Here is a 27,926-nt window from a genome sequence, read left to right as displayed (position 1 = left end):
CTCACGAAGTTTGGAGGCGAAGCCTCATTTAGCGGTAAAAACTGATTTGGTTTTAACCAGGTCTCGCAAAGACCAATCATGTTAAGATTATGGTCTCTAATAAGGTCATTAACTAACAAGGCTTTCGATGAAAGCGATCTAATATTTAAAAAACCGAGTTTCAGTAAAATAGGTCTATCTAAGTTATTCCGCGCAACAGGACTCCTGGTCATAATATTAAGGAGATTGCCTTGCCTAGGTCCCGGATTGTACCTCGAGCGACTATAAACGCGGCGAGAAATTCTGACGGTCGGAATCCGATAGTTATTTACCAGCTTTCGAGTGCTATTATTTTGAGAGAACGGCTCGTCGTCAATAAAACCGACCGAGGAGGAATGCTTAAACCCATCATGTATTGCCACCTCAGTAGAAATTATATCAGTATGAGATCTACCAGCGTATGGTGTGTAGCGCTCAAATCTAGAAGAAAAGCTATGTGTGTTGTCTAAGTCTAGCATAGCGCTAGTTAGCTCTAGCCTTACAGACTCCATACCCTTCCTTACAGGCTCACTATTCGCCTGCAGCCCGACCTGCTCTAATATGAATAGTCATGGAAGGCTCAAACAATAATCTATGTTTCTAGAAAGAGTGATGGCGCCTTCCCAGTTAGGGTGAAGGCCGTCCATCCTCAGCAGGTCGGGTCGGCCCCAGAAAGAAGGCCAGTTATCTATAAACTGCAGTCCGTGCTCACTACAAAAACTAGCCAGCCACTTATTTAGCGAGAATAATCTACTAAACCTCTCATCATTGCCTCTCGCAGGCAAGGGGCCAGAGACAATTACTCGATGCCGACTCATCTTTCTGGCGAGATCACAAGTCCTTGCTATGTTTTTCTTTGTGATCTCTGATTGCTTCATCCTAGTGTCATTGGAGCCAACGTGTATCACTATATCTGAATAGCTAGCGTTGTTTGCACAGCGCTGGTGTATAGGTGTCTTGCGCGCTAGCTCCATAAGATTAGCTTCTATGTCGGGTGCTCTGGCCCCAGGAATACACATTACTGTGGCTGGATTTTCAAGCTTAATGTTGCGGGTAATGGAGTCACCTATCACTAAGGTGCGGGAGCCATGAGACCGAGGTGGAATGGAACTGCTATGTGTCTTAACAGGCTCACCGCGATTAGCAAGCCGTTTACGGCCAATGCTAACCAGACTAGCAGGTTGGCTACAACCCGTGCTAACAGTCGTGTCCGCCACGTTTACGCTTACCACATTACTCTGCTCTAGCTGGCGGACACGTCCCTCTAGCAGGGAGAGTCTTTCCATGAGAAAGGTGCAAGTGTTGCATGTGGTGGTGCACGAAACCATAGTTGCGTTTACTCGCCCGGTGGATAAAAGCGGAGGAAAAGATGTCGCGCCGAAAGTGACGTCCTGTCGCGCCGAAAGTGTGTGTGTTACATTATCCTTTACTCCTTATTTGTGAAAACCCTCCAGATTTGTCATCTCCAGGATTTTTTTTCTATTGCTTGTGTGATGAAATGGTTGAATGTAGAGACAATGTAATGGGCATGAGAAATGTACATTTTCTTTGTACATAAATGTCAGATGATGTCAATAAAATCATTGTCCCTTTAGCAAAGCAAAATTGCTTAAAATATATACATTTGAGACCTACTATTGTGTAGATTTCAAAACTCAGTACTCTATGGTGCAAATATTATTGATGAGATTATAAATATTTACTATACGTTTGATATCGGACCTCTTCGTCATGATTAAGTCATCCATTTATATGTTCCGGTCGCAGAGCGTCTGCTAAATTGCTATTATAGCCGTCATCTTATTGTGTCTATGTCTAGATACGTACTGATTGCAATATAACATTTCTGTTAATTGCTGCCGGCTTTCCACCCTAACGCGTTTCTAACCAGACTTCTGTGAAAAGTCGACTGTACAACCAACGCTATACTTTGCTTTTTGTTTGCCGCCTCTGAGAAAACACTACGTGTTTGTGCGGTCGTTTATTTGTCATTATACAGCTTGATGCTGCTGCTGTGCACGGACTTTTGTATAGTATAAATAGAGTCCATAGTCCAGCGGCGCAAGATAGCTTGGCGCTGCGCACTCAAGCAGGGGCGAAAGAAATAACTTTCGGGACTACGGACGACAGCACAAGGCTTTTGTTTTTTTTGTGTGATCTGCTTCGTGAATGTGTGACACAAACCGCAGCTTTGACGATCTCGATATTGCGTTGTCTGAGATTTTGGTCCCAAAACGATAAATCGTTCTGCCCTTTATCTCCCCATCCATCCATTTTTTTTCCTATTGATTGCGGTTTATCTTCTCTTCCACAAGTTAACGAGCCCCAAAAGGTTTTTACATATTTATATTAAATTATTATTCATTTTAAATAGTAATACTATAATGTTAAATTATACAATACAATCCAACTTTATATAGTTTCACAACAGCGCAAGCTGTAACATAGCCTGTTATGTAAATATAATAACATGTATTGTCTGTTATACTTTCAAAATGCTTGAACTAAAATTCTAATAATCCCCTTTACAATTTTGACAGTTGCAGGATGAAATAGTGGTTCCGCCCTTAACAAGAGCAGAGAGTGTATTTGTAAGTCTAGCTCCTATGTTCTTCTGAACATGCTTGTATTTGTAATTGTCAGATTTAAATGGAGTCAAATTTAGTTTTGTCCTTGAATAATCAGCTTAATAAATTATTCTATTTTAGGGAAGACTTGTGATGTGAAGTTGCATCTGTTTTGATTCTTATGTCTCTGTCCTGTTGTAGTTGACCAAAGAAATGCTGGAGGACAACTCTGAAGTGTCACTTTTCAATGACAGCAGTGGGGATGAGTATGTACCAGCATCATCAGAGGCCAATTCTGACGAATCATCAGAACAAAGCATAGATGAAAAAATACATTCCAGGGAAGAAGACTCTTATGAACCCCAGCTAAAAACAGGGACGCACGACAATCGGAGGTTGTTTTCTAGCAACGAAGAGGATTTAGGGGTATCAAGATTGAAAATTAAGAAAAGACACAAAAAGAGCGACAAGAGATGCTCAAGTTTCAGTGAAGATGAAGATTCTAATGATGGAAGACCGAAGACAAAAAAAAGGCACAAGAGTGACAAGAGATGCCCAAGTTTGACTGAAGATGAAGATTCTAATGATGGAAGACTGAAGACAAAGAAAAGGCGCAAAAGGAGTGACAAAAGATATTCAAGTCTAAGTGAAGAGGATTCAGGCGAAGCAAGAGTGAAGACCAAAATAAGACCCCAAAAGCGTGATAAGAGTTGCTTAAGTGTGAGTGAAGAAGACAATTCAGGTAAATCAAGACTGAAGACCAAAAAAAAGAGTGACAAGAGAATCAAAATTTCTCGAGTAGAAGACGATACAGATGACTCTATGTTAGAAAGAAGAAAGAAAAAGACTTACACTAGATTTAAAACATCCTCTCATAAGGCACGGTCTGATAAAAAGTGTGATTCTCCTGTTGTAGCTAATGTTACAAAAGTAGATGGATCTAAAAAAATACCACCAGAAGAAAAACTACTGCATTTACTGCAGGGAACCACAATCAAATATTGCACGATACCTGGAACGGAAACATAAGGATAAAAGTGAAGTTGCCAATGCAGTGATATATCCCAAAAAGTTGAAGGAAAGGAGAAATCTGCTGGATCTCCTTCGCAAGCAGGGAAATCGAGCACAAAACATTGATGCGCTCACGAAAGGAGAAGGGACACTGGTAGCTTGTAGACAACAAAGTGAAGGCAAGGGCAATCCAAAGGACTATCAGCATTGTTTTGGATGCTTTGGGTACTTCAAGCGCAAGTCTCTGTGGAAGCATGCGAAACGGTGCTTGCTTGCACAAAGTGTTCGCAGAACATTACCTGGGAAAACAAGAATACAATCACTGTGTGCTTCTGCTCAACCAGCACCTAAAGATGTGCGCACAAAAGTATGGGCCCTAGTGAATAAGATGAAATAACCCTTGCAATTAAAGGAGATAAAAACATCATGAAAGTCGGAGAAAAAATGTACAACATGCACCGTGAAACTGCTTCCCAGCATGACAACATCCGCCAAATTATGTGAGGACTGGGGAGACTTGTGATTTTAGGAAGGACAGTGACCCCTCTAAAAACAATGGAGGATTATATTAATCCACAGCACTTTGACCATGTGATTCGAGCTGTGAAATTAGTAGCTGGCTTTGATGGTCAGATCAATACATTTGAGAAACCCACACTAGGTACAAAGCTAGGGCAAAGCATCCAGAGAGTTGCAGACATTATGGAGGCTGATGCCATCTCAACACAAAACAATGAAAAGAGGCAGGTGGTCGAAGAGTTTAGGCGTATGTACAGTCTAACCTGGAACGAAATGATCTCTTCTGCTGCGTACCGCACACTTGAGGAGAAGAAATGGAACAAACCCAAGCTCATTCTATTAGCAGAGGATGTAAAAAAAAATGCACATGCACATGGCTGACAAGCAAAAACAATATCACCAGCAATTATTGGACGAAAAAAACTCAAGGAATTGGAGCAATCTTGCTAAAGTAATATTAGCACAGATAATCTTTTTTAACAGAAGGCGCGAAGGTGAAGTCTCGAAGATGAGCTTAGAAGTATTTATCACGCGGGATAAGTCAACATTTAATGAGGATGTTGGTGACGCCCTGACTGGACTGGAAAAATAGCTTTGCTAACATTTTGAGCATGTAGAAATTCGTGGGAAGCGCAGCAGTAAGGTGCCTATTATCCTTACTCCTGCTATGGTGCAGTCTCTCGAGCTACTTGTTGAGGAGCGAAGCTCATGTGGTGTTGGTGAAAATATGTATTTGTTTGCTAGACCAGGGTTTGGAACAAGGCTTCGTAGGTCTGACGGTATCCGGGAGTTGGCTAAAAACTGTGGGGCCAAAAGTCCTGCAACTCTGTCTTCCACTAAACTGAGAAAACAAGTGGCCACTCTTTCAAGAGTACTCAATCTCGATGACATCGAACAAGATCTTTTGGCAGACTTTCTAGGACATGACATCAGGGTGCACAGAAAATTTTATCGCCTCCCCGAAGGAACTTTGCAATTTGCAAAAATAAGCAAGGTATTGATGGCCTGTGAACAGGGCAGACTAGGAGAATTCAAGGGAAAAAGCCTGGATCAAATCATGATTAGCCCCAATGGTAAGAAAATTGTTCTCAGGATAAGGTGCCTTTCCACCTCTATAATTTAAATTCACTGGTATTTGACTTAATCTGCCTTTGTTTGTCACCATAAAGACCAATCTGACATAATGCAAGAAACCTCATCATCTCAAGATGACGATCTTGCTGCTCCAGCAGGTATGTCAGGTATTCTTCTGATTTGTGTGCCAGACAAGAAAATTATTTTTTTGTAAATTAAAGTTACGTTTCATTGATGGACGGTTTGCATGTGAAAATAACATCAGTACCAAAATGAATGTTTGCCAGGAGGGGAACATGTTAATCAGAAGAAGAAATGTGCTTCAAAACAGAGGCTTGCACAGAAGCAAGGCTCAGCAGGTAAGAATTTTGCATGTTGATTACGTGTCCTGATGGTCGCTAAATAATATGTCAGTCAAATATGTCTGTCAACTCTATGAACAGTAATGTTGCTGTAAAACTTTCACCAACAGATAGTTGGTGAATGTTCCTGATCTAGTGATGCCCAATGGGCTGATAAACGGAACCAATATATTCTTGAGAATTTCTGCCATGTTTTCTCTGCCTATGATGTGTCAGTAGGCTAGACAAGCTATCTATATCATTTTGCTCCTGATTAATATTTTCCAGGGGAGGGTGCTGGAAAAGGTGCTTCAAAGCAACAGCTTGGACAGAATCAAGGCTCAGGTGGCAAGAATTTTGTTTTATGTGTCCGGTGTTTCGACATTAATTTTATTGCTTTGTTTTATGAATGTTTCTGTACAGTAACGCTGGATGTGCATACAATTACAAAAGTTGCAGAGGCTCATTCTTTCTCCGAGGTAATTTTCTATGAATGTTTTCCAGGGTTAAAAAACAAAAACAGCAGCCTGGAGAAGAACAGCATTCAGGTGTGTGAAACATGGCTTTGACTTTTACATTTACTTTTCACTGGCTCACCAAACAATGAATATATTGAGCTGAAAATTGAGAATTTGGACTTGAAAATTAAAAAAAAAAAAAAGAAAGTGACTCGCAAAAAAGAGCCCTCATTGCAACAAGCTAGGGCAATGTTACTCAAGTAGTGTTGCCCAATGGGTGGATAAATGGTACCAGAATGAAAATATTAACTCATGCCTTGTTTTCACCACTTAATGATATGACAATAGGCTAGTGATGCATTGTAAATCATTTTATTTCCCATGAATATTTTTCAGGAGAGGAACCTCCACCTCAGGATAAGAAAGGTGCTTCAAAGCAGCAACTTGGACAGAAGCGAGGATCACGAGGTAAGAATGTCCTATCATTTTTAGGTCGCCTGTGGCTTCTACATGTGTATTAAATTATTGTTGTAGAAGTTTCTAGACACTGTAACTGAATAGCAAGAGGGAAACAAAATGCTCATTTACCCTTTTCATGCCAGACACCAGTTACTACGTCCAGTCTCTTCTGCTCGGCAGGGATAGTTACTCATTGCATTGCCTTTGCCTTACAACTAGTGTTAAGATGTGAAAATAACCTCCTGATGTTTCATGGAGACACCACTAAAGATAACGTTACGTCATTGCCGTTTATGTGGCTACTACAGTTATCACAAATGTGCACTTTTTGCTTTATGTTTGAAGTGGAATTATATTAAAGATAAATATAAAGCCAATACCGTGACTCATTACAACTTTGCAGATTCACGGACAATCAAGCAGTTGTGTCTATGCCTGCGTGAAGCGAATCAGTGAAATCAGGGATGTATATATGCGAGCCGGCTGTTCAGATTGTGGTTGCTTTGCAAAAAATCCAATAGGACCACATATGAAAGCAACCCAGGTTGGATTTGAAAAAAATCTTAATCAGACTGTCACAAAAAAAATAAGATGCAGGTCATATTTGGGCAAAAAAAACCATCCAATCCGGGTTGCATTTCCCTTCAATGTGAACCTAGTCAAACAGAACAGTCCAGTTGCAATTGATTCAATGCCTTCAGAATAAAAGGACCTGTATGAATCAGAATATTCACAGGCAATAACTTGCAGATCACCCTGAGTTGACGTAAACTCCTCTTGTAGTTACCTAGTTAATCTGAGTAAAAGAACTTATTACAAAGAAAAATAAGATGATAGCCTAAAGCTGGTGTGGTAGGAAAAGACAACAACAAAAAATGTAAATGAAATCGTACTGCACAAGTGAACAGTTCAACCCCTAATTAACATGAATTTTCCTTTCCTTTTAAAGGAGTGGAAGAGTTGAAACCTGGCTAGTTTTATTCGATGTCCTGCATCTTGTGTCACTGTTATTCTGTGGAATGCTGAGTGTGTGGCTGGTGAAGCTGAACAAAGAAAGTGAAAGAATGTGAAGGTTTGGGAGGTTTTAGGTTGGTGCCTGGCGGAGACAGACACCTCAAGGGGGAAGGGGTCGACAAGAAACTGGACCCTTCAACCACAAGCAGGAGGAGCCACCACTTGAAGAAAGACCAAGAAAAGCAAGCTAAAGTTAACTGCAGCGTACACATAGCCAATAGAATCATGCCAGGATGCCTTTGTCTCTGTGTCATTTGCATATTGTGTCTATAAATGAATGCTGAACAGCGGAGACAAAGAGAGCTGTATTGAGAGGGACCCAAGCCCAAGTTGTAGATTTGTGTGTTAGGAATAAATCCACTCGTGTGTGAAAATGGCGGTTTCCTGATACCTTTCTATTGCAGAACGAGCGCGCATATTGTTGGATGAGTGAGAGTTGGGTAAAGTCACAAATTGGAGTCAGATTATTAATTTGAGTTTACATCGGTTTAAAATTAAATTCTAACATTGATTTAAAGATAAATTCCAACAATTTATGGTGACCCCGACGTGATGCATGAGAGGTAAAAGAAGTTTGGAACTTCGAGAAAAAACACATGAGACTGGGTCTCGCACGTCCACACCAGGTGACGACCTGATAGGAGCCGCACATCCGACCGTCGTTCCTCTTTGGGCCCACAGTGACATAAGGTAAGCAGATCCTTTTCAAATTCTGCACATTGGCAACGCTAAATTATAAGAGGAAGGAGGAGCGGAACGGCATAATAAAAGAAAAAAAAAAAAGTGTAACAGTGTGGATGTTAGTAGGGTATAAAATCTGGGATTTACCTACTAGAATAGTTTGGAACTATTCGTGGTTAAGATACGGTATAAAATCTGGGATTTACGTATCAGGACACGGTTTAAAATCTGGGATTTACGTGTCTGTGTGGAAGCGGTGTGAATGTGAAGCCTAAATTTGTTCTGCGTATGAAGTGCTTGGGACACGCACGAGTGGATTTTGAGATGGAAAATGGGAGGAAATGTGAGGGTTTTCTTGTGTCTGGCGCTTCAGACGAGCGGGCGGAAGTCTGGTCGGAGATTAATGGTCATTATGCTCAGCAGGAATCACAGTTGATTAGTGGAATGGAAAGTAAGAAAATTAAGAAGGTGAAAGAAGGGAGTCAGAAGTTGTTTCTGAAATTAAAAAAGGATGATTCCGGTTCCGGCGCCGCGCGAGTGGCTGCCTGTTTACAGCAGCGTGGCTCACTATTGAGCCTTTTTCGTGTGTTTTTTCCCTTTACCCTTTTTTATTTTATTTTTACCTCACCTCAGCAATGGACATCCAACTTGCGGTGGTTTTACTCCTGTTGGGGGCTGTTTTTTGCGCGATCGTGTCCGGAGACGAAACTCGGAGCTACGGATCGATCGTGTACACAAGAGATCAGCTGTTAGCACTCCGTGCTAACCCCGCGTGGGCTCCCGGAGCGAGACCCGATATTCACCGCGAGCTGAGGAGGAAGAGACGGGGATGTCGTGCGGGGGCTAAACGCCAGGCAAGGAGGAGACGATATCACCCCGTCCTCCCGTCCGTTATTATGGGGAATGTTCGATCCCTCTCCAACAAAATGGACGAGCTAACAGCGCTAACCCGGCACGAGAGGATTGTCCGGGAGGCTAGCTTGCTGGTGTTCACGGAGTCGTGGCTAACAGAGCTAACGCCGGACGCCGTCGTGGAATTGGACGGCTTCCAAATACTACACGCGGACAGGACACTGGAGAGCGGTAAGAGAAAAGGGGGAGGGCTGGCTGTGTTTGTTAGTGATAGATGGTGTAACCCTGGGCATATAACTGTTAAGGATCAACTTTGCAGTCGGGACATTGAGATGATAGCTGTTAGCATGCGTCCGGTCTATTTACCGCGAGAGTTCAGTCATGTGATCGCGGTGGCGGCGTACGTGCCTCCCTCTGCTAACGGTGAGACAGCCTGTGATGTACTGAATGCAGCTGTGAGCAGGCTACAAACACAGCACCCAAATGCCTTGTTCCTTATCTCTGGTGACTTCAATCATGCTTCTCCTTCCTCCTCTCTGCCTTCATTCACACAATATGTAACATGCCAAACCAGAGACAATAAAATATTGGACCTCTTCTATGCCAACACCAAGGAGGCGTACACGTCACTGCCCCTCCCCCCGCTGGGCAAAGCTGACCACAACTTGGTTGCTCTCCTGCCTGTGTACAAACCTCTCGTCCGCAGGCAGCCAGCTGTGACACGCACAGTTCAGCGATGGTCCGGAGAAGCCGAGGAGGCCTTGAAGGACTGTTTCAACACAACTGTGTGGGAGGTATTCAGCGAAGCTCACGGTGAGGACATTAATGGTCTAACAGACACAGTTACAGACTATATTAACTTCTGCATGGAGAACACCATTCCCACCAGGACTGTAAGATGTTTCTCCAACAACAAACCCTGGATCACACCAGACATTAAAGCTCTCCTGAAGGAGAAAAAGAGGGCTTTTGTTTCAGGCGACAAGGACGAGCTGAAGAGAGTGCAGCGTCAGCTGAGAAGGAGGATCCGAGAGGGGAAAAAGTCCTACAGGATGCGGATGGAAGAACAACTGCAGCGGAACAATGCCAGGGATGTCTGGAGGGGCCTGAAGACCATCTCAGGCCACGGACAAGCAGGTAAGACCCAGAAGGGGGGGGGGCTTCAGTGGGCAAATGAGTTGAACCTATTTTTCAATAGGTTTGATCAAATGTCTGACCCCGCTCAGGCTTCCCTGATGCAGCCCCCACCCACCCCTCCTGCCACTGCGAACAAGACCCTCTCTCCCCCTCTCTCGCCCCTCTCTCTCTCCACAGGCTCCAGTTCCCAGCCTCATCAGACAACCACCACTTCCTCCTGCTCAGCCTTGTTCCTCACAACATCTCAGGTGAAGAACCAGCTGAGGAAGATGAAGGCGGCAGGCCCAGATGGGATCAGCTCCCAGCTCCTCAAATCCTGCGCAGACCAGCTGTGTGGAATCGTCCAGCACATGTTCAACCTGAGCTTGAAGCTGGGCAGAGTCCCCCAGCTGTGGAAAACATCCTGCCTGGTTCCGGTTCCAAAGACACCCCATCCGAAGGAGCTCAACAACTTCAGACCAGTGGCGCTGACGTCTCATCTGATGAAGACCCTGGAGAGACTGGTCCTCGTCCATCTGCGCCCCCTGGTCAGCTCCTCAATGGACCCACTCCAGTTTGCATACCAGCCTGGCATCAGTGTGGATGATGCCATCATCTACCTGCTCCACACTTCACTCTTCCACCTGGAGAAGGCGGGGGGCACGGTGAGGATCATGTTCTTTGATTTCTCAAGTGCTTTCAACACCATCCAGCCCGCCTTATTGGGAGACAAGCTGGAGCAGGCGGGAGTAGCCCACCACCTCATCACATGGATTCACAACTACCTCACAAACCGGCCACAGTACGTGAGAACACAGGACTGTGTGTCTGACGTGCTCCTCTGCAGCACGGGAGCGCCGCAGGGAACTGTGCTGGCTCCCTTCCTGTTCACCCTCTACACCTCGGACTACAAATACAATTCCACAACCTGTCACCTGCAGAAGTTCTCTGATGACTCTGCGATTGTCGGCCTCATCACTGACGATGACGATCGGGAGTACAGAGGGGTTACGCAGGGGTTCGTGGACTGGTGTCAGCAGAACCGCCTCCAAATCAACGCTGGGAAACCCAAAGAGCTGGTGGTGGATTTCCGCAAGCGTCGGCACTCTCCACCTGCACCAGTGAATATCCAGGGAACAGACGTTGAGAGGGTCTCAACTTACAAGTACCTGGGTGTTCATCTGAACAATAAACTGGACTGGAGCGACAACACAGACGCTCTCTATAGGAAGGGTCAGAGCAGACTCTTCCTACTCAGGCGGCTGAGGTCCTTTGGCGTTCGGGGAACACTCCTCAGGAACTTCTATGACTCGGTGGTTTCATCAGTCATCTTCTATGGAGTGGTCTCCTGGGCAGGAGGCATCTCGGGCCGAGACAAAAAGAGACTGGACAAACTGGTGAGGAGGGCCAGCTCTGTCCTGGGCTGCTCCCTGGACTCTGTGGACTCAGTGGGGGGCAGAAGGATGACGGCAAAACTGTCATCAATGCTGGACAAACCAGCCCACCCATTCAATGACACTCTGAGAACACTTTACAGCTCCTTCAGTGACAGACTTTTACACCCTCGCTGTACCAAAGAGAGATTTCGCCGCTCCTTCCTGCCAACTGCTGTCAGACTTTTTAACAAGAACATTGGGTCAGGCCTACAAACGGGAGGGCATTAGTGCAATTGTGCAGTCCTAGGATGCAATATTAACTACTACTGTACTTTCAGCCAAGGGTGTACTTAAATATTGACCAATGATGTATTTTGTTTACCATTACAGTATTCTTATTACAATACTTCTATCACTGTAGTATTTCTACCACTGCAGGATGTTCACTATTACAGTACTTTTATCATTGCAGTACTTTTATCATTGCAGTATTTTTCTATCATTGCGGTACTTTTACTATTACAGTACTTTTACCATTGCAGTACTTTTACCATTGCAGTACTTTCATCATTGCAGTATTTTTCTATCGTTGCAGTACTTTTACTATTACAGTACTTTTACCATTGCAGTATTTTCTATCATGCAGTACTTTTCTATCATTTCAGTACTCTTACCATTACAGTACTTTTATCATTGCAATATTTTTATGATTGCAGTATTTTCAATCATTCAGTAGTTTTTATCATTACAGCGTTTCCCCCTCCGTATAATGGACAAACATTAGGAGTGTTTCCTTACACTTAGATACGTTTATACTGTGTATATTTGCATGCTTTTTATGAATGTCTGCTGCGAATGTTATACATTAACGGCTACATTACGCCGCCGACTCTGTGTGATCTATATCTTTGCTGCTGTAACACCTCAAATTTCCCCATTGTGGGACTAATAAAGGACATCTTATCTTATCTTATCTTATTTGTTTTGCGGTGGTCCCGGAACGTGGGACATGTCGAAGTTAGCGAGGCAGTTACAGAAAAAGGAAACCAGAATGTTGGCAAATATTCGAGATATGAAGGAGGATCAGAGCCAAGCTGGATGGCGACAGCGTATTAAACTTGAGAAGGAAGTGAAGGAATTGGACAAAGATAGACGAGGCATTCACCAATTGGCAATTATTGCCACTGCGCTGGGGGCAATAAAAGAGGAAGAGAGTGTGAATGAAGTGAAAAAGAAGGATGAAGTGATTGGAAAAGTGGAAGAAAAGACGGAAGGTCGGAGAGGCATTTATCCACAGTTGCCTGACTCGCGACAGTATGTGTATGAGCCGCCGCCGTATCCGATGGCGCAAATAATGGCCCCCGTAGTCACTTTGGGCGGCAGGATGGTTTTGGATGTAGAAGATCACGATTCACGGATGACGCCAGCGACCATACAGTTGATTGAACAGGCTGTGAATAATGAAAGGAAAAGAGTGCGCGGGGAGCAGCAGGGGAATGTGGAGTCGCCCGTGCTGACGTCAGGGGCAGCGCTCGCAGGAGGTGGGGGCACCCCGAGTGCCGGGTGAGAGAAATTCGAAACCGCTGATGAAGGAGGCGTCGCGAAAGTTGTTTGAAGGACACAGGGTGCAGAGTGAGGAAAGAGAGATGTTAGAGGGAGTGATGACGGGGACACGGAAACATGGGCAGGCAATGCCCAGTGACGCTGATCCCCGCGAGGAGGAAGTGGAAAGTGATGAGGAAGCCGAGGTAGTGTTACGTGAACAGCGGCAGATGCTCAGAGCGTTGAGTGAAGGAGAGAGGCTGGGCGATAGTGAGGAGAGCATGTCCAGGGCGGAGCGAGGCTATAATACACGCAGTAAAGATAAGATGATGGCACAGCAGGAGCAGCCTCAAACAATGGCACCCCTAGTGGTGACTCACGCTGGCCGTCACTATGAGCCTTTGGTGCTTCGGGATGTGGCTGCATTGGTGGAAAAATTGCCTCCGCTGCATAAAGGGGCACGAGCCTGGATTACTAAATTCTTAGCCGCCATGTCAGGACAGGGAGTAGCATTGGGAGATTTTAGACAAGCCATTTTGGGATCGTGTTCCCTGATTCAATTACAGAATATTGAGGGGGCAGCTGGCACCCGCCAGCTGGGGAGAGAAACCCCCTTGGCTGAGATTTCGGAGGCGTTGTTTCGGGAGCTGAGGGCGGCCTTTCCCTCCCCAGTGGATGTGGCGCCAACAATTTTTAATTACGGAAAAGATGTGACTCCCGAGCAACATTATGCTCAGGCATTGGAGCTGTGGATTGAGACCACAGGTAAACACCCAGGCAACTATCCTGAAGCTGAAATGATGTTCAGGACGGCGATGCTGAACGGCCTCCCAAATGAGGTGCAGGCGATTTTGAGAATTGATCCGGACGTTTTGGTTTGTTCGGAACCGAGATTTAAGAGGCATTTGATACACCATTGCCGCATCTACATGGAAAAAGCAAATAAAGATCAAAAGGAATCTGATGCTCTGGCGACTAGTTTGGTTAAACTACAGTTGGCAAAGTTGCATGGTGAGGCAAAACAAGAAAAGGTGAAACAAAAACAGATGTATCAAACTCCAGTGGGGGCTGAACGGCGCCAAGGTCAAGGGTTCCGTGGTAGATACGGAGGGCGTGGTCGTGGCGCCCCCCCAGGCCGGGGGCGGAATGGGTTCGCTCCAGGGACTTGCTTCAACTGCGGGTCCCTTGACCATTGGGCACGTGATTGTCATGGCAACCCACCACCAGGGGTGGAGCAGCAGAACCAGCAAGCAGGGCCACCACACCAAGGGGGACCGCAGCAGCCCCGCCCGTGGCCACAGCCGAATCCAAGGGGTCAGTATTTCCAAGCTGACCAGTGGTACGGCCCGGACGAATAGGGGGGCCTGGGAAGCTCGGGAAGCACTGGCCAGGCAGAGCCAATGCTTCAGTTGACAGTGGCGGACACTCCAGTCCAGATGTTGGTGGACACTGGAGCCACACATTCATCAATCAACATGCCACTGCCAAGTACAGCTTTGTCGAGGCGAGTTACAACGTTAGTCGGCTTCTCGGGACGTCCTCAGACTCTGCCCTTTACTCGGCCACTGAAAACGGAAATTACAAACACTGGACAGAGACTATATCATTCATATGTTCATGCAATGGACACACCCATCAATTTAATGGGCAGAGACATGTTGTCAGCATTGAGAGCCCAGATATTGTGCGGCGAGAAGGCACTTACAGTGACATTTCCTGACGGACAGGTACTGGAATGCTTCCAGCCTGTGACACCTAGGTTAGTGGTTGATGGCACCACTCCCCACAGTACCTGAAACGGCACGGATCTACTGGGCTAGATTGAATCCTGAGACTCCACTTGGGGGAGGTGTCTACTCCACATAATACCTCTTGTGGAAACCGTGGATCCAGACATTGGCACCGTACCACCCCCCACTGGATCCATTGCACTGCACTCTATATTATGATAGAGAATCAGGTGACATATATAGAGATGCGTTTGAAGAAATTGAGGGGGATGGTTGGATATTGCGCGCACCATGCATCTTTGTGGGCCCGAGGGGGTGGCAGCATATGTGCAGTTGTCGCCGGAGCAAGAGCAATGGTATCGAATGAGTGAGGAAGGTTTGCCTCACGTGTCACTAGCTGTGTCGCCAGGCCATGAGCCCCGCCAATTGGGGCCCATGGTGAAACGATTAACACAACAACATGACTGGATGATGACTGAAATTCTAGATGTGTGGCACTCAGCTGCAACCAAAAGTTACAGGATAATGGCAAAAATGGTAGATAAGTCAGACCTTGAATTGGTATTTTTGGACCGCCATCATGGGCGGGAACAGACGGACCATGAGTCCGCACAGGCAATGTTGGATCAAATGCCACAGACCGTGTGGTCACAGGGTCCATTTGATGTTGGTTTTTGTCGGACGGTTCAGCCAATCCAATTAGAAGTTGACTGCTCCATTCCGGTTCGCCGTCCTCAATATCGATGGCCGAAGGAAGCAGACAAAGGAATGGAGGACACAGTGGCAGGATTGTGGGATGCGGGGGTGTTGGAAACGTCGGCGTCCTCTTGGAACACACCTCTGAGGCCGGTCCAGAAGGCTGATGGGGTGACATGGAGGATGGCCCACGATTTGCGGCCAGTGAATGACATCACTATAACTCCAGTTTTGCCAGTTCCTGACCCCCATCGCATCCTGTCCTCCCTGGACCCGCAGAAACAGTGGTATACGGTTATTAATTTGGCGAATGCATATTTCTGTTTACCGCTGGCTGAATCAATACGACACGTGTTTGGATTTTCTTACAAAGGGGTGAAATTGCAGTACAAAAGACTCCCTCAGGGCTTCAAGAATTCGCCAGGAATTTTTAATCAGGTCTTGAAGGACTTGTTATTTTCATGTGCGCTACCCCAAGGCTCAGTGCTCCTGCAGTATGTGGACGATCTCCTCATTGCGGCCGAAACATCCGACCAGTGTGTGGAAGCCACACGAGCAGTGCTGTTGAAGCTTGCTGACCTGGGCTTCAAAGTGTCAAGGAAAAAGTTACAGTGCTGTCGTAAGTCTGTGATTTTTCTGGGGCGTGTCATCACCCCAGCCGGCTTGGCTATGTCCCCAAATCACCGCAGCTCCATCCTGCGACACCCACGTCCACACACAGTGCAGGACATGTTGTCTTTCTTGGGATTGTGTGGCTACAGCCGAGCATACATCCCATGTTATGTGGATAAAACAGCAGGCTTGCGGGCCCTGGTCAAACAACAAGGGGTCCGAAATTTGAAGGCCACATTGCAGTGGACCCCTGAGGATGATGCATTGTTTGTGCAATTAATTCAGGAATTAGCATCAGCAGCAGCTTTGGCTACTCCAGATTACACTAAGGTGTTTTATTTAGACGTTGCGAGCAGTGAGAAAACAGTGAATGCGGCATTGTACCAAAGACATGGAACAGACAGGGCAGTTTTATTGTATTGTAGTGTGCCATTAGACGGAATTGAACAGAAACAAGCAGACTGTGTTAGGTACGCGGCAGGCCTGGCAAAGGTCCTACAGAAAACAGCTCATGTGGTCATGGGGTATCCCGTCCAGGTGTTGACAGATCATGGGGTGTCAGCTTTTGTAGCATCGGTGGCATTTACATTGACACCCCTGCGACAAACACGGATGATGAAAACATTGACGGCACCAAACGTTACTTATGTGCATGATGGTGTGAACATGGCTAATCACCTCCTGGAAGGGGCACGTGAGTGCGCTCTGAAAGTACAGAAAGATCAGAAGGTCCGTGAGGACTTGTATGCGGAACCATTGGAAGGTGGACGGGTTATGTTCACCGATGGGTGTTGTTGGCGTGCCAAGGATGGGACACTCCACGCGGCCGCGGCAGTGGTGGAGTGGAAAGGTTCTTTCTTCCTCCCAGTGACAGCTCAGAAGTTGACAATAAAACCCTCCGCCCAGGCGGCAGAGGTGTTGGCGTTGGTGTTGGCCTTGGAACAGTGTCCAGGACAGCAATTAACTGTATATACTGATTCGGCATATGCAGCGTCAGCTGCCCTGATTGACCTAAAGGGGTGGTTGCACAATGGCTGGCTAACAGCGAAAGGCAAAGAAATTGCTCATAGAACTTTGATGGAGCGATTGTATGAAACAATTAAGGGTCCACACGAATTGGCGATTGTAAAGGTCCCGGGACACTCAAAGGCCAACACCATGGTGGCGAAAGGTAATGAGAGGGCGGATGCTCTCGCGAAAGAGGTGGCTGGATACACCCCTCAGGGCGAGATGATGTTAGCAACCCCAGCTGTGGTCTGGGATGGGGAACCCCTGGATCTTCCAGTGGCACCCGAAGTGGCACTGGGGGATATTATGGATGCACAAGGTAAGTCATCGCCGGAACAAAAATCAATGTGGATTGCATCAAAGACGGTCAGGCGATCGGGTGGTCTCTGGGTGGGTCCCAGGGGCCAGCCGGTCCTCCCTGAAGGACAACTCATTACCTCAGTGTTGGCTGAGGCCCATACAGCGGCACATGTGGGGCCTCAGGCAATGCTTCCAAAACTTCGTCAGTGGTGGCATCCAAGGTTACAGGAGGTGGTCTGGCAGTTTGTGGCGGCTTGTGAACTATGTCAAACATTTAATGCACGACCGACATTAAAACCCAAGCCAGGGGCGTTCTCCCCTGTGGCCTGGCCTGGAGCAGAAATTGTAATTGATTTCACGGACATGATTGACAGGGTGAACGGTGTTGGAAATTATCTTTATATCAATGTTAGAATTTAACTTTAACCCAATGTAAACTCAAATTAGTAATCTGACTCCAATTTGCGACCTTACCCAACTCCCACTCATCCAACAATATGCGCGCTCGTTCTGCAATAGAAAGGTATCAGGAAGCCGGCATTTTCACACACGAAGTGGATTTATTCCCAATACAGATTTCCTACATGGCACCTAGATCTCGGATCCCTCTCAATACAAGTCTACACCTCTCTTGCCACCAGCGAATGTGTTCTACCTCCGAGTTGCCCAGTCCTGATTCATACTATACAACATGCAAAATGGCACAGACAAACGCATCCTGGCATGATTCTATTGGCTATGTGTATTGCAGTTAACTTTAGCTCGCTCTCATTGGTCTTTCTCCTCCCGCCGAATCCCGTGGCTCCTCCTGCGTGCGATTCCCCGATGGCCGCTCCTTCCCGGAGTCATCTCGTCTCGCTCCCTCCTTGCTGCTATCACCCTTTGTCCTGAAACATTCCACTCGTGCACGCTCTTGCAACCCCCATTCTGTTGCGCTTCACCAGTCACACTCTCAGCATTTTACAATATCACATTTTCATACATTGGATGCACCAACATCTAATGAACTATGTTAAGCTCAAACTCTTATATTCCTTTAATAGTCAAATGTATGAAATCCTTTAAGTGTAACTGAAGTTTAGACCATGCTAATGACCAGACACTCAGAGGAATGCAGGAAGATTAGATCACAGCTGCACCACAGGAGGTGTGAACGAGACCCCTCTGAAACAATGGACTTCCATGCCAGGATCACAAAAGTGGCTCCGAGCAATCTAACCTTTGTTCAGTTTTAAATTGACTGCCATTTACATTATCCTTTAATCCCTCTCATGACCTCAGACATCTGAGGTCATCACTTGAACACCTTATTTCATTGCTGCACACGAGCTCGACATCACTTGCCATAAAACTAAAACACATCAAACAATTAGTAAAAGAATAAGAATCAGTAGAAAATTTCCTTCCCTCCTTATGGCCTCAGGTCCCCGAGGCCATCTTTCCATACTCACATCCTGGACTCCCGGAGGGCCACGGCTACCTCCGCCTCCTGGGTGTCCTTTTGAGGGATCATCATGTACTGACCACCCGGAGGGAGTGGCCCCAACGTGCGTTCTATTGTCTTAACAGTTAATGATCTGATACATGGAATACAGCAACATCCGCATAACACCATAATAGCGGCAAACACAGCGATAGAAATCAGTACTGATGCAATCAGGCTTTTATGTTTACCAAAGATGTTGAACCAGTCAGAATACCAACTGGTGTCCACACCTGAGTGCTCCTTCATTTTGTTACTTAGCGTGCGCAGACCCACCAATGCCTTGGTAAGGCGACCGTCAGGAGATGTATTGTTGGGAATCAGAGTACAACACTGATCCCCAAAAATACCACACACCCCTCCTCTTTCGGCTAACAACATATCTAAGCTTATTCTGTTCTGGAATGCCATAAGAGACGTGGCAGCCAATTGCTCATGCACTGCCTGGAGTGCTGAGGTGGTAAAATTCGCCAATCGTTGGACATTATAGTGGACATAATTAATCCGGTCCACATTTTTGTTTACTGTAACGAACAGGAAAAGACTCTCCCATCCTGCTGCAATTTGATCCACCAATTTATACTCGTCAGGGATCCCTCTTGGAACTCCAATTGCATCTATATACGTGGGATCTCCTGCATTCAACCATTCTTGCATGTCCCTTCTCTTCCTGTTAAGGAAGGGGATTCTTCCCCATTGTCCAACACCTTCCCACTCCATTTTGGCCAGATCTAAGGCTGTCACACTAACTGGCATGATCAATGTTACCAGGGCGCACTTACCTGAGGCATTGGTGGGAAGCCTATCGTACAGCACTTTCTCTCCACACCACAGCCAAACATCATCACGAGCGAGAGGGATTCCTACTGGCAAAGACACATTTTCATTACACCATGACTCCTGGAGATTTCCAATCCCAGGACCAGTCCCATTTAACTTTTAGGCAGGTGAACTTTTGTTTTGCAACTTGGGTGTCAAAAATAGGCTCTTTCTTTTTTATTCCCACATCATTCCATGGGTGTGTCCAATTAAAATTGTACCCAAGTGTTCACCTGTGTCGGTTGTTTACATTTCAGATTTAGCAGTAGTTGTTGTGTCTGTGTCAGCGTCTTACCATCCTCTCGCTCTGCTCCATACCATACCATTCCATTACATGCTCCTTTCGCTCCATCACTTCTGTCATCCCGCATCCTATGTTCAAACGCAAACATCGTCCACACAAAGCACACGCCAGCAGGTAAAATAGTCAATAAGTTAAACATTTGCATCGTCATCGTCTTTGTTCAGACTCGAAAGTGTCTGACTTTGATCCAATTCATGCCATCTACACATTCCCTCTCTTGACCTGCCCGTCCGGGCGGTCAACCTCTAAGCTCAACCATGGCGGGCACAAATACTGGGGCCGGGCGCAACTGTGAGTTATGGTACCACTTTTGTCCTGTAGTTCCCAATTGGATGGCGTGTCAGGTTCTAGCCAGAACTCTAAACTGTCCTTATCAGCGAGATCGAGTCCACCTCCGGGAAAGCACCCGGAGGTTGATGTACGGAGCGATGTCCGACTCCAGTGATGCTGAGTTCACTGAGTTCAAACATCTAACTGTGTTCCGAGATAACAAATTAAGCCTCGAGCTAACGCTCCAATTTTGACTGTTAATTGACAAATTTCAAAGCAACACAAATGAAATAGTAACCATTTATGCTTAAAATAAAAAATCCCAAAACTATAATAACGCAGATACCGAATTAAACCTCTATTTTTTATTTTTTTTTATGGGAAGAAAAGGTGCTCTACAAGACATAGACAGCTCCAAGACCGCTGCAGTCTTCACCTCCTATTGTCTCATGACTGGCTCAATCCACCTACAGGCTGTGCCCACACTGATTCTGTCAACTGGGGGAGGGGGTAGAGACAGTAAAAACATCGCGGAGCTGTGGAGCCGAGCCCCAACTCAGTCGGGCCCTGGGTCCACAACACCTCTAGCAGAGACACACACAGAACTACCATTTCCGAGCGACCCTTCCCTGGAAATTTTGAAATTTAGTAATGTTCCCAAAACCAAAGAATTTGTAGTCGGTGCTGATATATGATCTCCCGATTGTGCAACAACTATGGGGTCTAGACCTCTAGTATGATGACGCTCATCAATATTCAATGCGATTTGTGGCTCGGCGAAAGTAAACAATTCATACCATTTCCGCTGCTCAGGGACAAGGCACGCGTGCGAGGCAACGCCAGTAGACATAACAAATATATAATTCTAACGCAAGATGCACTCATGACTAAATTTGGATGAGTGCATTTTTGATAAACCAAATCATGTTTGTGATCACATGTACAATGTGATATGTCAATTGGTGAATTGAAAGGGTGGCGGTTGCTAAACCACTCAGACCAGAGCAAGAACAGGGCATACCCACCGCGGGAGGATGGGAACCAGGTTTCAGAGCTGCCCTCAAACGTTTCAGTTCAGTTTAGCCACTGGGAAGGAAGAGAGCACGACATATGCTCCCTCCGACGGATGTGCAGAGTCAAGGTCAGTCCCATCCTGGAATGCCACTCGAATTCCAGTGTTCGTTCAGTCAATGGCAGTGACTCAGGCACTCTTGAGAGTCCACATGGCTCAGTGGGGGTTGCGGAAGGAGCTCATAGCTCGCCCCAATATCCAGCACCATCGAAAACTTGTCCATCCACCGTCCCCGGACTGCTAGGACCTGCTAGTCCTCGAATGCTGAAGCTCCGCTGCCCCCTGTCATGGAATGGGGTACGAGCGGGTTTGTGTCAAGTGCGTTGGGAGTGGGTAACGGTGGCGCCCCCTGCGCTGGTGGAGCTCTTTGTGACAGATATGGCACCGGAGGATGGCACATTCCAGAAAGTGGCTCGGCATGGACAGCTCATCACCCAGTGACCCCACACCCCGCAGCAAGAGCACACCCCACTCACAACCCCCGTCTGTAACCACCCATACCTCTGTTACTGCAATCCCAACCTCGTTGACTGGCCTGCTATGGACAGCAGCCAGTCTGCTGTGGCGCTGCGTCACCCGAACCTTGCCCAGAAGCAGCAGAAGTGGAAGGAGCAGCTGCCTCCTTTTTTCTTATCTCTCTTGGCCTTCTAAACCTGCAAGTACAACAATTTTAGTCACGCTCCTTAATCCAATCGCATATTTTCCTTTTCTGATGTCGTGCAAAATTCTGTACAAAATGTGTTCTACTTAGCCCGAGTAGCATTTCTCATTGATGGACTATTTCGCCTGATTTCTGCCACTGGGAGGGGCACGCCCTTGTGGACGGCCAACTGGAACAGCTGTGTAATGTCGACATTATTGGATGGGTCACTGCCGGAAGTCTCACTCTATTCACGTCTCGCCCTGGCCACATAGACCAGGCCTGTCTCCCCCCTTCCCCACCTGAAAGACACAGCAACATCGACCCCATCGGGCCAGAAATATCTGACGCACGGCACGGCCATTCTCACCTGAGGTGTCCCCATTTAGCTGGTGACCATCATGCTGGTCAGCAGATCTGGCCTCGGCCTCAAGTGAGGACAGTTCCTCTTAAATAAATTTTGTCCCGCTTGTAACTCTGTATAAACCTCTTAGTCTGGTGTCTCCTTTGTAGGAGATTTCAACCAACGTGACCTCTTTACAACGTGTGACCTCTTTACAACGTGTCGAATAAACCAATGTTGACCTTTCTGCTATCTTTACAGCTGTGAGAGCTGTTACTAACCCCTCCTTCCCCCTTGGGTAATTACAAATGTCTTATCTTCAAACTTCTTACAAGCACCCAGTATCCTGGCTTTACTAGATTACTGCCCTGCTGGGAGACGGAAAGAGCTTTGTCACTCTAAATTTGCGCCTGTCTTTTGTTTTCCTAACATTTTTCACATATGGTCAACTAAAGTTGCTTCAACATCTATTTCCCATTTGTTCTTAAATTTGAGGTATTCTATAAGTTCTTCCAAACAGTGTTTTACATTCATACATCCAACATGAGACACGTGCTTGAGACCACTTCAGGGTCATTTTTGTCTGAAATATCTGCTCTACAACAACTTACCCTTGCGTTAAGTGAGTAATTTTCCATAAAAACAGTGCCACTAATTCGACATTAACTTCAAGTATCACTGCTGTGGTGCTGTATTATATGGAAAAGTCTGAACAATCCAAGAAAATTTTGCCCTATCCTGGACTGGGTGTGTGTTATCTAGTCGCGCATCCAATGTGAATATATCTTATATCTCCCTCCTTGTTGAGGAGAACCTCTGGGATGGTAGTGGTGAGGCGCTATTTGAAGCATTCTCTGGCCTTCTGGTCACACTGGTCACATGTCACCTCAAACCTGTGGAGATAACTGGAGGTGTGGCAATTGCCAGTGAGAAGAGACAAATTATCTTCCTTCCAAAACTTTCAGTTTTGCATAAATTTTGTGTAATAACGTCAATCAATCATTCACTTGATGCTTGAATTTAATTACTCCAATCTTTCTCCAAAAACAATTTGAAAATCAATACTCGGGAGTGCAATAGGGATTCAGGTTGATCAGGCCTGTCCACCCATCGCATCCTAAGTACTGTAAGGGCTTGCCGGTGACCTCAAACAATTTTTTGTCCTGAGGCCCGTCCCTACAACATTCACTCAAACCACATATGCATACAAACACTTTTCTTACACACTTTCATTCACCAAACGATACTTTCCAATTCCACACAGAGACCCCTCCTTTGGCGCGTCCGCCTTGATTTCACTGAGATTTGTGCTGGCAGATCCATAATTTTGCCTTAATTTAGCCAGCGTATGCCAAAATTTACAACTGTGGGTCTCTGGATTTTCCCATTCACTCCCCGTGAAGTTGTTTCTCCTCTCAAGGACGTAGCTGACGAAACTGCACCTGTGACATCAAACAGCTCATAGATGCGAATGTTAGCAGTCTGGTATTTATGGAATGATGTCATGTCCTCTAAAATTGTCATGTCAGCGTTCGCGTCGTACAGTCAAAAAAAAACATCTGTCTTCCACCTTGGTCACATTTAATACACATCAGTTAATAAATCATCTACAAAACTATTTAGTCCAACTTTATATCTGGTAAACCAATCTCCAATGGCTAGATATTCCCCTTTCCAAAGATTTTCTTTCAACATGTTCATAGGATACTTCACTTAAAATTTATCCCAAAACCACAATCCCTTTGCTTAAAAATTTAAATTTTAATAAGATTGTCGCCGCCCTGCTGTTCCTCAGGCATCCCCTGCATGTTTCAGTATTTAACTTGTGTTCTAATTCCCTGCTAATTTGTATTTATTGTTAGGTTGAATACATATATTTTATCCCGTACCTTACTACACTAGCACTGCAAAAAAATTGCTCCACAGTGCGACCCATGCTCGACCACATGAGAACACCTCAAGTAGAGGCAGATGCCTGAAGATTAGATCGTCAGCAACATCGAGGGGGGTGCCGAGACACACCTCTGAAACAAAAAGACTGTGACCTTCTTTCGAGAACACCAAAAGGCATATCTTCCTTTTCAATCAGTTAACGACTGCCATTGATGCCTGTTTTTCCTCTTGTGTCTGAAATGTTTACATGTTCCTGCTGGTGCTTCCCCCCGGGGCCAGCATGGGCGTCTCCACACTCCCCTGCTGTTCTCCGCGCACCCTCTCTCTCATTATTCACAGCCTGTTCGATCAATTGTATGGTCGCTGGTGCCATCCTTGAATCGTTATCTTTTGCATCTCAAACCATTCTGCTCCCCCCCCCATTAATGGCGCCGTCGGATCGGGCGGCGGCTGAAACACATACTGTTGCGAGTCTGGCAACTGTGGATAAATGCCTCTCAGACATTCCGTCTTTTCTTCCACTTTTTCAATCACTTCATCCTCTTTCTCTGACTTCCTCCCCCTACTTGGGAACGAGCATCTAACTTCAAAGGGCTGTGAACTCTTTGTTACAGCACACTCATGATTTTACGATTACACCTCTACCCATTGCCTTCTGTAAATTCTTTCTCACTCTTATTTTTCCTTTAATTTTCCAAATTCACTGTAGCCTTACCAAAGCCACTCAACCAATCAAGGTATCAAATCACAAACTACAAAGTCAGGAACCACCTATGCTCTTGCAAAGTTTTCTCATGCTCTCAAAAGCTTCATTCAATTATGATTTCTTAACACCAATCTTTTTTCTTTGTGTCATTTCCATCTGTGCATTTCATTCCAGTTACTAATTACAGTTACCTTAATAGAAAGACCATCAACTAAAGTATGAAACATAAAATATTTATTTCTTCAATTCCTCCTTACAGCAGACCCTAATTCTTATCCTTTTCATTTGTTCAAGTCACACCTTCTTCAATACTGCCTGTTTCATCATCCTCCTTTCAATGGAACATTAATTGTTCCTTTCTCTTTTCTTATTGAACTTCCAATCTCTACACTGACACAATTTCTTCTCTTTTCTCTAGCTTTCTTTCTTTCTCTTTTCTTATTTCATCCCTACTTCATGTTTTTCTTCTCTTTTTTATGTTTCATTTTTATGAATTTATCCTTAATCTCCGTGCCACACCCGAGACCACTATCACACTTACTCTCCTTCGCCATCTTGAAATCCACTCGTGTGTGTCCCAACCACTTCTTACGCAGAACAATTTTAGCCTTCACATTCACACAGCTTCCACACAGACACGTAAATCCCAGATTTTAAACCGTGTCCCGATACGTAAATCCCAGATTTTATACCGTATCTTAACCACGAATAGTTCCTCCACACTGTTACACTTTTTATATTTTTTTAACTATACTACTTTACTTTTGCGCCATTAATTATGCTAGAAGGTAAATCCCAGATTTTACACCCTAATAGCGTCCAACACTTTTACGCTTACTACGTTCCGCTCCTCCTTCCTCTTATAATTTAGCGTTGCCAATGTGCAGAATTTGAAAGGGTTCTGCTTACCTTGTTTGACTGTGGGCCCAAGAGGAAAGACGGTCGGATGTGTGGCTCTTATATCCTTTGTCAGGTCGTCACCTGGTGTGGACGTGGGAGACCCGGTCTCCAGTGGTTTTCCTCGAAGTTCCAAACTTCTTTTCTTTTCTTAGAGTCCCAGACTCTCTTTGAAGTCCCAGACTTCTATTACCTCTCATGCATCCCGTCGGCGTCACCATAAATTGTTGGAAATTATCTTTATATCAATGTTAGAATTTAACTTTAACCCAATGTAAACTCAAATTAGTAATCTGACTCCAATTTGCGACCTTACCCAACTCCCACTCATCCAACAATATGCGCGCTCGTTCTGCAATAGAAAGGTATCAGGAAGCCGGCATTTTCACACACGAAGTGGATTTATTCCCAATACAGATTTCCTACATGGCACCTAGATCTCGGATCCCTCTCAATACAAGTCTACACCTCTCTTGCCACCAGCGAATGTGTTCTACCTCCGAGTTGCCCAGTCCTGATTCATACTATACAACATGCAAAATGGCACAGACAAAGGCATCCTGGCATGATTCTATTGGCTATGTGTATTGCAGTTAACTTTAGCTCGCTCTCATTGGTCTTTCTCCTCCCGCCGAATCCCGTGGCTCCTCCTGCGTGCGATTCCCCGATGGCCGCTCCTTCCCGGAGTCATCTCGTCTCGCTCCCTCCTTGCTGCTATCACCCTTTGTCCTGAAACATTCCACTCGTGCACGCTCTTGCAACCCCCATTCTGTTGCGCTTCACCAGTCACACTCTCAGCATTTTACAATATCACATTTTCATACATTGGATGCACCAACATCTAATGAACTATGTTAAGCTCAAACTCTTATATTCCTTTAATAGTCAAATGTATGAAATCCTTTAAGTGTAACTGAAGTTTAGACCATGCTAATGACCAGACACTCAGAGGAATGCAGGAAGATTAGATCACAGCTGCACCACAGGAGGTGTGAACGAGACCCCTCTGAAACAATGGACTTCCATGCCAGGATCACAAAAGTGGCTCCGAGCAATCTAACCTTTGTTCAGTTTTAAATTGACTGCCATTTACATTATCCTTTAACGGGAAGCGGTTCCTTCTGGTCATTGTGGATTCTTATTCACGCTGGCCGGAGGCGTATCCGTGTGCAAAGGAAGATACCACGTCAGTCATTAAAGCTTTGGTAAATCATTATATTCCGACACATGGTTTCCCTGCTTTAATCAGATCTGATAATGGGACACATTTTAACAACAAAGCGCTGGCTAAAGTGGAGGCGCTGTTGGGGCTGAAGCATCGCTTTGGGTGTGTCTACCACCCCCAGAGCCAAGGCAAAGTTGAAAGGTTTAACAGGAATTTGAAAGAAAAATTGGCTAAGATCATGGCTCAAACAAAAATGTCGTGGTTGCAAGCTTTGCCCCTAGCCCTGTTGGTCGTCCGCCAAACTGTTCACAAAATAACAGGTTTTGCGCCATTCGAACTATTAACTGGTTGCTTAATGCCAGGGCCTGCCTCCACCTTGGTCCCGCCAGTTGATGTACCGACACCTGATTTGTCGCACGCTGCGTATTGGAAGTATCTTCATTCACTTGTATCCAGTGTGTCTGCGCAGGTCGCCGACAAGGCAGTTGCAGATTCGTCATCAACACCGCTGGAGTCGGACATCACTCCGTACGTCTACCTCCGGGTGCTTTCCCGGAAGTGGACTGAACCTCGCTGAAAAGGACCGTTTAGAGTTCTGGCTAGAACCTCACACGCTGTCCAATTGGAAACTAAAGGACAAAAGTGGTACCATCACTCACAGTTGCGCCCGGCCCCAGGTTTTGTACCTGCCAATGGTGAGCATAAAGGTTGACCGCCCTGACGGGCAGGTCAAGAGAGGGATTGTGAAGATGGCGAGAATTGGATCAAAGTCGGACTCGAAAGTGTCTGAACAAAGACGAGGACGATGCAAATGTTTGACTATATTGACTATTTTGCTGGCTGGCTTGTGCTTTGTGTGGACTATGTTGGCGTTTGAACATAGGATGCAGGATGACAGAAGTGATGGAGTGAAAGGTGAACGAGTGATGGTGTACTATTCCTGTAATGGAACGGTATGGT

The 27,926-nt window shown here is 45.7% G+C and overlaps 2 protein-coding genes across 2 annotated transcripts in view; both read left to right on the top strand.

The window, feature by feature from the left end:
• Nucleotides 1-10,394, top strand: part of fhit (fragile histidine triad diadenosine triphosphatase) — a 200,658-nt gene extending 190,264 nt beyond the window's left edge. Inside the window, exons 7-8 of the mRNA XM_088309241.1 lie at nucleotides 9,701-9,807; nucleotides 9,948-10,394. Coding sequence (XP_088165367.1) covers nucleotides 9,701-9,807; nucleotides 9,948-9,990 — 150 coding nt within the window. The 3' untranslated portion in view covers nucleotides 9,991-10,394. The remainder of the gene's footprint in view (nucleotides 1-9,700; nucleotides 9,808-9,947) is intronic.
• Nucleotides 5,104-7,242, top strand: LOC148327796 (uncharacterized). Its single transcript, XM_088308806.1, has 8 exons — nucleotides 5,104-5,188; nucleotides 5,285-5,347; nucleotides 5,477-5,548; nucleotides 5,819-5,875; nucleotides 5,954-6,009; nucleotides 6,385-6,456; nucleotides 6,851-6,991; nucleotides 7,231-7,242. Exons 1-8 carry the CDS (start codon nucleotides 5,116-5,118, stop codon nucleotides 7,240-7,242), a joined length of 546 nt encoding a protein of 181 aa, XP_088164932.1. The 5' UTR covers nucleotides 5,104-5,115.
• Nucleotides 10,395-27,926: the final 17,532 nt, after the last annotated feature.

This window comes from Idiotropiscis lumnitzeri, chromosome 11 (assembly GCF_059441095.1).
Source record: "Idiotropiscis lumnitzeri isolate Australia: NSW breed Sydney's pygmy pipehorse chromosome 11, RoL_Ilum_1.0, whole genome shotgun sequence".
NCBI lineage: Eukaryota > Metazoa > Chordata > Actinopteri > Syngnathiformes > Syngnathidae > Idiotropiscis > Idiotropiscis lumnitzeri.
This window is presented reverse-complemented; position numbering and strand designations above follow the sequence as displayed.

Excerpts from the sequence above, each read along its gene's own strand:
- LOC148327796 (XM_088308806.1), top strand. The coding sequence starts at position 5,116 with ATGGCCTGTGAACAGGGCAGACTAGGAGAATTCAAGGGAAAAAGCCTG. Across the intron at positions 5,189-5,284 it reads AATCATGATTAGCCCCAATG|ACCAATCTGACATAATGCAA; the intron begins GTAAGAAAATTG and ends GTCACCATAAAG. Across the intron at positions 5,876-5,953 it reads TGGACAGAATCAAGGCTCAG|TAACGCTGGATGTGCATACA; the intron begins GTGGCAAGAATT and ends GTTTCTGTACAG.